General features: G+C 40.2%; 1 protein-coding gene across 1 annotated transcript in view; it reads right to left on the reverse strand.

The window, feature by feature from the left end:
- Positions 1-2,981: 2,981 nt before the first annotated feature.
- The window catches only part of LOC121739626 (chitin deacetylase 1), a 38,860-nt gene continuing 29,736 nt past the window's right edge, over positions 2,982-12,105 (reverse strand). The window contains exons 9-12 of the mRNA XM_042132129.1: positions 10,934-11,037; positions 9,357-9,499; positions 6,952-7,173; positions 2,982-4,325 (exon numbers count right to left, since the gene is read on the reverse strand). Of these exons, the coding sequence (XP_041988063.1) occupies positions 4,244-4,325; positions 6,952-7,173; positions 9,357-9,499; positions 10,934-11,037 (551 nt within the window). The 3' untranslated portion in view covers positions 2,982-4,243. The remainder of the gene's footprint in view (positions 4,326-6,951; positions 7,174-9,356; positions 9,500-10,933; positions 11,038-12,105) is intronic.

A 12,105-nucleotide genomic window follows, 5' to 3' on the forward strand; every position in this document is an offset into this window, starting at 1 on the left:
TAGCATAAAGTTAATATACCTACCGATAGGTAGGTATAATAACTTTATGATATATAGTGCAGCTTGATAACTTTTTTTTTTGAGAAAAACGTAGTTAATTATATTTTATGTGTACATACCTACTTTTTGTTATATACAAGTATATAATAAAAACGTACTAACTTTCTGCGTTTCTTTTCCACCGGAGATACGTTTCGAGAAATGACGTGCTTTTAAAATGGGTGTTAGTTAAACGGTTAGCAAAGTATTGGTATATTTGTGAGCAGAAATATGTAATTGGTAACCTAAAATTGATAGGTGGACAGCAACTTGTGTTCATCAAATATTTATAAATCAGTCTGCAATACATATATCATTTTAAACAGCAGTAAATTTTTTTTTTTTGACATCTGAGTACTTATCAAAGCTGCAATGAGTGGCCTATACCCTACGAATAATAAAAACTGCCTATACCTAATAAAATTTAGGTAAGCACTCAGAGAATAAGCAAAAAAATCATTTTAGTGCCGCTAAAATTGGATTGTTTGTTTTTGTTTTGCCGGGGGGCTGCGCCCCCCTAGCCCCCCTTTTATTTTATAACGGTCGCCGGCTGCTGCCGCAGTACGCTCGCATCGACTCGACTCCCTCTGTGTTGTGGTCTAAGTTCTAACCTAACCTAACCTACCTTTGGACTTTCTGGATTTTGTTTGTTTTTGTTTTGGCGGGGGGCTGCGCCCCCCCTAGCCCCCGTCCCCCGCTTTGGTATCCGTGGTAAGTAGGCCTTCTGTTAATAATGATATTTTCATTAATAATGAAATGAAATAAAATACTGAAATTTTTCTCTGCTGACCGAATGTATATTACCTTGCTGACCAAGTAATTATTCTGCTAAGTGACTTTTTATTTTGTAGATACAAAATAAAACTCGCTGCCAGTTTGTGTTTGAATTGCTGACCATTGTCATGATTATTTACAAAACACGAATTGCAGCCTGATTTTATTTATTGTTAACAAAATCTTTGTATGCTGACGAAATGATTTATTAGCGGTTATTTTTGCAAACCAAATTTTTAAATGGCATACGCAATTAATTACTTCTTTTTAAAATCCAATAGAATAGAAAGTCATATTAATATTGAATATACGATTTTCAAAGCATACACTACAGTTTTGCAGCATTGTGGGCCTATAACCGTAACATAATATATCAATTTTACAACTAAATTAAATCAATGCAAAAGCAATGACAACAATCTTATCTTATATCTTTAAACGACCAATTCTTGTATATATATATATATATATATATATATATATATATATATATATATATATATATATATATATATATATATATATATATATATATATATATATATATATATATATATATATATATATAATTGGAATCTCGGAATCGGCTCCAACGATTTTCGTGAAATTTAGTATATAGGGGGTTTCGGAGGCGATAAATCGATCTAGCTAGGAATCATTCTCGGAAAATTCGTGTTTTATCGATAATCGATAAACTGAAAAATATGACTCTTCCTGACATCTATTGGCGAATAATAATACTATTATGTGAGCAACTAATTGTTTTAACGACCAGCAGATGGCGTTATTAAGTAACACGAAGTCAATGAGTGTTTGCTATAGCGAGCAAAGCTCGGTCATCCAGGTACTAATTATTATTAGTAGACATGAGTTACTTGTAGGTACTTGTATGACATACGTTAAGTCAAAATCTTCTATTTAAACTAGAATTCTTTGCGTTAATTATGTACGGAAAATATTGTATTATAATATGAAATATTATATTTTTATAACACCCTCTTACAAAATAGAGGTATATAATACCTACGAATAATAAAAACTATATTCGTAGGGTAATACTCTTAGTAGTTAGAAGTATACTTGAGATGGAAACCTAATAGCAGCACTCGTAGATCGTAGGTCGGGAAAGGTCTACGGACATAATAATAATCATATCGTTTAGGTACCTGCGTGTTCCTGTACCATCACTATTCCCGTATTACCGGTGCTATTCCACTGGGATGTGGCCTTTAATCAACCCAAAAGGTCCATTTTGTAGGTGAGATTATTGTTAGTTGTACTAACAACTATTGCTCGTAGTCTACATTAGAATTCGCAGTAGTTCCTGCTATAATGTATAGGTCACGCACATTTTAAAGATATCTCGATAAAAAATCAGGTGGGGCGAGGCTAGGGTTGCCATCCGTCCCGATTTCCCTGGATTTGTCCTAGTTTGAAGGGCGTCCGGGATGCGTCCGGCCGGTTTTTGAAAAATGCCCGGTTGAAATCCAGACACTTTTGATGAGAGAAATTTAACTTTTAAGTCATGCAGCAATAAACGAAAGATAAAAACTCGCTAAGCATACACACGGTTTCTTGCACGGACTTGAGTTAGTCAGATTTTTACAAATTCTTGTTGGAAAAGCAAAAATTAAAGCAAGACGTTATCGTAAATACTGTTTAAGAGGTGTCCGGGGAAAAAACCACATTTTGGCCAAATGTCCGGGGAATTTTGTCGTGCCTGACCGGCGAAGGGAATTTGGGTGATGGCAACCGTAGGCGAGGCAGAGCGGGGCGGGGGCGCGTGCGGGACACACTATCAACTGTATCACTCTGCATCCTCAGCTATGTCCAAACTGTGCACTTTCATCTTCAATTTTCGTCATCAACTTTCATATTGGCGCATTCACTAATTGAATGCGTCAAAGAACGCAACGCCGATATTGTCATTTTTGAAGTTTTGGATACGGTCAGAGGGCATGCGTCGCGGGCATTCCTCACGTTCGCTGTTAACTCTCTATATATATATTTGTATTATCTATGCTGTTAACTGCGTTATAACGCATGCCCTTGACGAACAGAAAAAAGCACAGTGTAGACAAAGCTAACCGGTTGTATCACGGGGAGTGCTTTGAGGAATTGTTCGAAATCATACCTCCTGCAATTTCAATTTACAAATTAAATAAAACAAGTTTATAATGGATACTTTTATTTAATAATAATGACAAACATGTAAGGCGACTAGGCATTTTCTACAATATTTAAATAATCTAACGCAGTTGTTTCTGTTAACTTCTGCGTGTAACTGTAATATTAATTTAAATAGCACCTAGATTACTTGAGCAACCTTGCCTAGGCATAAGATATTATGCTAGGCTCATCGTCTTAACTTACTTAGTTATTGTCATTATCTTTGTGTACAGAATGTACAGAACTAATTATAATATATTTCGTATCTATATAATACCTATTTGAATTCAATTTTAAGTTTCAATTATTGTACAAAATATGACATGACTGTTATCAGTAATAAGTGAGTGGCAAGGATATTAACAGTTTAGTTTTAAAATATTAGGTATAGTATAGTGCAAAGTCCAAATATTGCTATAGATAATATAAGAACATATTAAGTGCCATAGTTCACAAATACATATTATACATATTTGCCGGATTAATTATTTCGGCACTCCGGATCGGCGAGCGGATATTATAATGAAACAAAAATAAATTCTGAGATATTTCTGCGAGACACCATAATAAAATTCATTAAGTGGAATATGATGAAGATTGAATATAATAATATTCATATCCAAACGTGGCCGAAAAATGGAAAATTTCCCGGCACGAAACTCCGTATTGAACATTTCAATTTTAATTAAGGAACGACTGAACTGAAATATTTCAATAGTCACAAAATAATCTCTAGGGGAATATATGAAATTACGAGGTACCTCAGCAAAATTTTATAGATAAATTTAAATTTCATATCGGAGAGTCCTCGCCTCGGGGTATCGGTCTCTTGATTAGTAAACTACGGTTATTAAATTTACCGGATTAAAGTCCGGTTGGTAGAATTCACCAGAAGAATTTGTCACAAAGTTCCAACGGTTAACATAATCTGATAAATTTTAAAATCCATTAAACCGATTTCAAATAGTAAACGCTGGGAAAATAGAAAACGTTTACATAAGGCTCTGCGGCGCACAAACGCGCGCTAGGTAGGCGTCAGTAATTTTTGGATTAGATGATTACTTTAATTTTAGGTCTATACATTTTTATTCTATAAAGAAAATACTTCATTTGAAATATAATTTGTACTGTGAATCTAAAGTTGGGAAGCCTAAACGTGGAACTGAAAAACTAAATGATGAACTACGGAGGTACGATCTTTCGAGAAGCTCGACAACCTAATAACAACACTGAGAATAACTTTAGCATACCCTAGTATAAATTACTTCCTCTTTAAATTATCAGGTATATAATTGTCGGTTCCGGGAATGCCCGTTCCACCGGAGTCTCCCAACCACGGGTACCTGTAAAGAGGATATTGAATTTAGTTTTTCTTTTCCTTAATAAAAAATATTTTCTTTTTTATATCGAGTACTTTGAACAATCTATTTTTAAACTCAATATTTTAACTATCGACGGAGACTGTAGAGTGTAGGCGTTAAAAGTTATAATATTGTGTTTATCCCCGTATCTGTCTGTGAAATTGATAACGTTGTAGCTTATGAAGGGGTAAACCTCTACCTCACCATCCTTGCAACACCCTAAGGTTTGGCTGGAAGAAAATGCTACGAGGCATTGAGAACGCCTTTGGACAAAACGTGCTAAAGTTTTAAATAAAAAAACAAAAAAAAAACATTTTGGCTAAACGTTAATGTAGTCGGGGGTTTTCTGGGCAACATTGCTGCTAGACGATTCAAGTTTTTCTATTTCTCACTTGTTTTGGTAGATTGTAGACCATAGTATCATACAGTATATAATATGGTATTTACATGCATATATCGAGTTACAAAACGTGGCCAGTAAATTAGGTTACTTTGGTTTTGATTTGGTATTTTGACATTTACAATAATGGCGCAAGTTTTGAAGAGTCTTGGGCAATTTCAGGGCGGCGGCAGGTCGCGCTTACCGCAGCGCCACGAGTCATAATTGCTGAGCGACTCGATGGGGCGCGGGTCACATTGTACTATCAGAGAAATTGATTCCTAGGCAGATGGGTACCTACGTATTTACTAGTTAGATCGCGTTATGTCAAACCCAGCCGACAGATCATAAATGACATTAAATTGACATAATCCTAGCAAATGACGTTAGTCTGTCAACTGCCTAGAAATTAATTTCCTTAGATATACAATGTTATATACTCACTGCTTGGGACACTCGCTGCAGGTCTCCATGTACCGCGTGTCGGTGATGCAGTTGTAGGATTGAAGGCGAGCGCGCACTTGTTGGACAGGTTGCAGGGCGGCGGCGGCAGGTCGCGCTTGTCGCAGCGCCACGCGTCATAGTTGTTGAGCGACCCGATAGAGTGCGGGTCACGATGTATAATGTTGTATACTCACTGCTTGGGGCACTCGCTGCAGGTCTCCATGTACCGCGTGTCGGTGATGTTGTGATCGGGCGGCTTGAAGGCGAGCGCGCACTTGTTGGACAGGTTGCAGGGCGGCGGCGGCAGGTCGCGCTTGTCGCAGCGCCACGCGTCATAGTTGTTGAGCGACCCGATAGAGTGCGGGTCACGATGTATAATGTTGTATACGCACTGCTTGGGGCACTCGCTGCAGGTCTCCATGTACCGCGTGTCGGTGATGTTGTGATCGGGCGGCTTGAAGGCGAGCGCGCACTTGTTGGACAGGTTGCAGGGCGGCGGCGGCAGGTCGCGCTTGTCGCAGCGCCACGCGTCATAGTTGTTGAGCGACCCGATAGAGTGCGGGTCACGATGTATAATGTTGTATACTCACTGCTTGGGGCACTCGCTGCAGGTCTCCATGTACCGCGTGTCGGTGATGCAGTTGTGGTCGGGCGGCTTGAAGGCGAGCGCGCACTTGTTGGACAGGTTGCAGGGCGGCGGCGGCAGGTCGCGCTTGTCGCAGCGCCACGCGTCATAGTTGTTGAGCGACCCGATAGAGTGCGGGTCACGATGTTTAATGTTGTATACTCACTGCTTGGGGCACTCGCTGCAGGTCTCCATGTACCGCGTGTCGGTGATGCAGTTGTGGTCGGGCGGCTTGAAGGCGAGCGCGCACTTGTTGGACAGGTTGCAGGGCGGCGGCGGCAGGTCGCGCTTGTCGCAGCGCCACGCGTCATAGTTGTTGAGCGACCCGATAGATTGCGGGTCACGATGTATAATGTTGTATACTCACTGCTTGGGGCACTCGCTGCAGGTCTCCATGTACCGCGTGTCGGTGATGTTGTGATCGGGTGGCTTGAAGGCGAGCGCGCACTTGTTGGACAGGTTGCAGGGCGGCGGCGGCAGGTCGCGCTTGTCGCAGCGCCACGCGTCATAGTTGTTGAGCGACCCGATAGAGTGCGGGTCACGATGTATAATGTTGTATACTCACTGCTTCGGGCACTCGCTGCAGGTCTCCATGTACCGCGTGTCAGTGATGTTGTGATCGGGCGGCTTGAAGGCGAGCGCGCACTTGTTGGACAGGTTGCAGGGCGGTGGCGGCAGGTCACGCTTGTCGCAGCGCCACGCGTCATAGTTGTTGAGCGACCCGATAGAGTGCGGGTCACGATGTATAATGTTGTATACCTACTCACTGCTTCGGGCACTCGCTGCAGGTCTCCATGTACCGCGTGTCGGTGATGTTGTGGTCGGGCGGCTTGAAGGCGAGCGCGCACTTGTTGGACAGGTTGCAGGGCGGCGGCGGCAGGTCGCGCTTGTCGCAGCGCCACGCGTCATAGTTGTTGAGCGACCCGATAGAGTGCGGGTCACGATGTATAATGTTGTATACTCACTGCTTCGGGCACTCGCTGCAGGTCTCCATGTACCGCGTGTCGGTGATGTTGTGATCGGGCGGCTTGAAGGCGAGCGCGCACTTGTTGGACAGGTTGCAGGGCGGCGGCGGCAGGTCGCGCTTGTCGCAGCGCCACGCGTCATAGTTGTTGAGCGACCCGATAGAGTGCGGGTGATGTATAATGTTGTATACTCACTGCTTCGGGCACTCGCTGCAGGTCTCCATGTACCGCGTGTCGGTGATGTTGTGATCGGGCGGCTTGAAGGCGAGCGCGCACTTGTTGGACAGGTTGCAGGGCGGTGGCGGCAGGTCACGCTTGTCGCAACGCCACGCGTCATAGTTGTTGAGTGATTTCGCGGATCGCGGGTCCGTCATCCAAGTTAGTTCCTGCGTTATGGTCACGAACCATACGTCCTTCCTGGAAGTTTAGTAGGTTTTGTAGGGCATGAATGATTGTAAATTCATCCTCAGGTATAATACAATGGACAGTTGTCAGTAAAACTTGTCGGCTCTGGATGAGCAGCATCAAGTATTCGTCCGCTACTACATCACTTTTAATTATAATTATCATAGTAGAAAAGTATTATAGTCATATCCTACATTAGTTTGTAAATTAAAATCATAATATAATGAATGTGCTATTAAGACAATCATCAACACGGGTTATAACTTATGAATATCCCCTACAATAATTGTACTTACAGGTACGTGCAATCGCCTCTATAAAAATAAGCCTTTCATATCAAACTATACAAAATAAAAGTAATCATTATGCAAAATATTCAAAGAAGAACTTTTCCTAATAATTTCGCAAACTTGCTTATTTAGTACAAGGTACAAGAAAATATTATGCGAGTTTTACGTAAGATACATAACACAAAAGAGCGTAACATGACTTACATCCACGTCTTTATTATTCAGAGAACTGAGAGCAAATATTTTACTTCTTACGTATGTCATACGGTTTATTTGTTTGTGAGTTATAATACACACCATACGAGGCGTAGCTTTTACATGCTACCTCTGGCACCTATGTCTATAACAAAAGCTGAGTCATGTAGTAAATTGAAGTGGAAAAACAAATGATTTTCTTTTGTAGTCTAATATCATGGTTTACGAGTATGTCTAATATAATCTCATCTCTGTCGGATCTCGCTTGTCAAATTATTTTCATTGTAGTTTTTTCTAGAGCATTACCAGTTGCCTAGGGTCCATGAATATTTATATCGAAAAGAATATTTTTTCTCGGCTCTGGTGAAATAATTTACATGATAATTAAGGGATTAAAAGAAGGCGTTTCACTTGAATAATTAATGACGGCCAAATTATAATTCATAAATTAAAACGCGAAGAAAACTCCTTACATCCCTTTTAAGCACTGTGCGCACGGGTACGAGTTTTGCATTATTAAACTCCGTAAGGTTAATGAGCGCAGAAATGTAATATTTGTGTATAATTTTATACATTAAACATACAATATTCATTAATTACATTTAAATTAAAATATGCGTGAAATGTTAAAACTCAAATAAACTACAATTTGTTTGTGGGAATATCTACTGTAATCTGTGGATCAGATCTATATCTACCCTCTAGTTCTAGTTTTTTTTTATTATTATTATTTCGTCCATATCAGGGCTATTTATTTTCTATTTGTCTATACATACATAGTCCTCTAGTTCCAGTTGAATTTAACCCTTCATCACGGGCAAAGTAAAATTCACACGACTTTGGTAGCTTATATTAATACTAGTCTTTATTGTGGCCGCCCAGATATTGGCACGGCAATGTACGATAGATGATGTATTGCGTCGTCGCAGAGTGTATGCAAGGCAGATAATATTATGGCCATACATTGCGTTATCATCTTGCGACGACGCTACGCTTTACCCCGATCTCGCGATCACAGTTGGTTTTCATCATAAGTATTGTAAAAACCATATCCATATTCCATACTAACAAAGTGAAAGTGTGTCTATCTGTCTGTCGCTCTGTGTGTTACCTCTCCACGCCCAAACCTCTGAACCGATTTTGCAGAAATTTGGTATGGAGATCCCGGGAAAGGACATATAATGCATTTTATCCCGGAAAATGTTCCCGCAAGATAAGGCGCAACGGAGGGCGTCATCTATTACTCTGACCGAAGCGCGACTCTCGTAGCATACTCGTAGCATACTAAATGTGTGCTACGAGTATGCTACGAGAGTCGCGCTTTAGGGTCAATTTATACTAGCGCAGAGTCGAAGCGCATTGAAGCGAATTATTAAAACTGAACATAACAAACTCAACCTTAACTCCAAAGCGTTAACGCACATATTACTTCTGAGAATTAAAAAAGGCACGCGCGTTCGCGCGCACTTTCGCGAATTCACTTGACCACCGCTTTTTGGTGCGCGCGCATTCTCGCGCATCCAAGCGCACACAAGCAAATCTACGTGTCATCACTGTAGGCACTCTGACGAATCCGCGCGCATTCGTTCAACTTGTTGCGAATTTGACGCTTCGACGCGCTTCGCTGCGCTTCGACTCTGTGCTATTATAAATTGACCCTGAAGCGGTCAGAGTATAGTCACCCATAAAACCCATTAGTCAGTTACTTACAAGGTAGCCGCCCAGTTAAGGAACTTGTGTAGGCCGCGCTCCAGCGCCTTGATCTGGAACCAGTTGGTGTGGAAGGGCATCATGTACGGCGCGCGGTTCTGCTCATAGTAACGATTGAAGTCCTCCTGAAGCCATTCTAGTACCTGGGCAAATTAAAGTTTGAGTTTGTACCAGCAAAGAAATTGATTCACAGACAGATGACGGGCCTGCGTCATTTAGTCGGGTTATGTCAATTCTGTATTAAGCGTCTCCCAGACAGACGCGGCCTGCGGTGGCGGTGGCAGTGGCGGTCAGTTGGATGACTTGAGAGTTTGACAGGGAGTCAATGCCCGCTACCGCCACGTTTCAAAGAGTACAGTAAGTATATAAAAAATATATAAAATATCATCTCATCAAATTAAAGGCGGATTTCAGTAATTATCACAATTCATTGCCAATTAAATTTTATTGTAAGAAATAAAAGTTTGAGTGGAAGTAAGACAAATACTCAATTGTAATTGCCTAGCAAATTTTCCTAATTGATCATTTGAGTATTCCGGTAGATTAAATACTTAATCTAGAATTGAATAAGTGCAGTTAGATCTCGATTCCTTATAATTTTTTATAGTTATTATATTTTAATTTATTATATAAACAAGTAAATAGGTCTTGACTTGTTGATATAATAAATTGACGTCTACGTCAACGTCTACTTTAGAAAATACTATATTCTCAAATTTTTTAGGACGACGACGAATATTACTACCGCATTTTATTATTCAGATCTCAAAAATATTAATGAGCAAACTCCAAAATTACAAAACTTTTCCGTCCCGTACAATTAATTTATGGTAAAATAACTACACGCAGCCTGTTGAGACATAACAAGTGCGGCAAAACTCCGTTTCAAATATTAAATTTACAGCTTAATATCGTACCTAGGATTAAGTGCTTTTTTACCTTTTTTAGGCTTCACAGTTGCGAGCTGCGCTTAAGGCTTACTAGACTTGAAGTTATTAAGCTGTTTGTACAACTCGGTCGGTAGTATTAACTTATAAGTTAGCACATAATATGGTTTCGTATCGACGCTAAGCGAATCAAATGTACAATTTTGTAGAGCCTTTTGCACATTTGAAAAAGTTTTGGAAGTTAGAAATTAGAAACTATAAAGGTTTGTATTTAATTAATATAATTTTAATTTAAGACACGGATACTTTCTAGTTATTACGTTCACTGCTAAATTAAATAACAAACAGGAAATAACACGCATAACATTAATATTATCTTAGAAAAACTTTAAACTGGTAACGAACTTGGGACTTCTTCGTTATGTAGGTGACAAAAACGTGAAGGAAGTTTTCCACGTTGGAACGAAGTTCTTTCTTATGTTCAAAAAACCTGTAAGTATACATATTATACACTCAAAAAATATTTAAAAAATGCCATCTACTGACGCCCAGGAATACTAATAACAACGAATACTATTAACGCCCTCTGCATACCATGCAGGCACTAATAAAAAAGTGTCGTTACAACTTTTTCAGCCTAGCCTAAGGCGCAACGCGCGATAAGGAACTACGTTTTAATAATATACTTACATCATCGGAGTCATGATTGTGCAGCACGCACTGGTCGAGGTATGGGCAGTGGCCGCCCTCGTAGGACTCCACATAGTGAGCGTTGAACGGCACCTCCCACAAACCTGAGATACATTTTTTTTTATCTTGACATAATAATATTACATAATACACAATAAGAGGATCGACTACCGGGTCCATCTCCATACAAAAAGCCATAACGTTTTGCTACCCCTAAAACTTATCCGATTACAACGATTTTTCACTATGTTATTGCTTCTAGTGAAAACTATGCTTTTACGTTTTCTTTTTATCAAAATTTTTGTTAGTTTGAAAGTTACGAGCTTCTGAAATCTAGGTTTTTAAGCTCAAATCTTTCTCATTTTAAATGGTTTGTATTTGAAAAACAACGTAAAATTTCAAACAAACCAAAACGTACAAGCGTAGATTAGATTCTGCTGAAAAAATATTAGTTTTAGTACAGTGTAGGGGATGCAAAACGTTATGCCCCGAAACGCGATTTTTGTCTAAAAATACCCAGAATCACAGCCGAACTGCAACTCTCTCTATCGCACGTTTGCGCGGGGGCCGAGCGCTGTGGCGACAGAGAATGGTTTTCCAAATACCTATTTTCTGCGCTCGCGGCACTACAATAGTCTTAAGCTGATCGCACATTTGTCAGCATCGTACGCGCCGAACACACCGCATAGTTCACGCAATGCGGCGCGTACGGTGCGGACGAATAAATATAATAATTTTATTTATTTCAAATCATATACATTGAAAAGCTTATAAATAAGGCATATTTAATTTCAATACGAGATCAGTGATTTTAGCGTTGGGAGCTGTACTAGTTAAAACTGTGACACATCTCCCAGGTGCAACAACCAATGTGAGAGGTTTCACATCATTTCATGTTCATACATTTCATGTACATCGGCGCGTACGGCGCGTGCTTGTTGATATATACCCTTATACCAAGCACAGAATAGGCTGTACATAACTTTACGAGAAACTGCGTAGACAATCGGAGTATGGGTACAATAGCAACTAATAACGCGCCATCTGATCACTGATATACTAACAGCGCGTCCCATGCGTTATTGTATGGCAATAGTCATGGGCGTAGCCACACTGGGGCAAGCTGGTTCGCTTGCCCCACCGTGGCTCTGACCTATAAGGTGCCTAATTAA

The sequence above is a fragment of the Aricia agestis genome, chromosome 2, assembly GCF_905147365.1.
Source record: "Aricia agestis chromosome 2, ilAriAges1.1, whole genome shotgun sequence".
Taxonomy (NCBI): domain Eukaryota; kingdom Metazoa; phylum Arthropoda; class Insecta; order Lepidoptera; family Lycaenidae; genus Aricia; species Aricia agestis.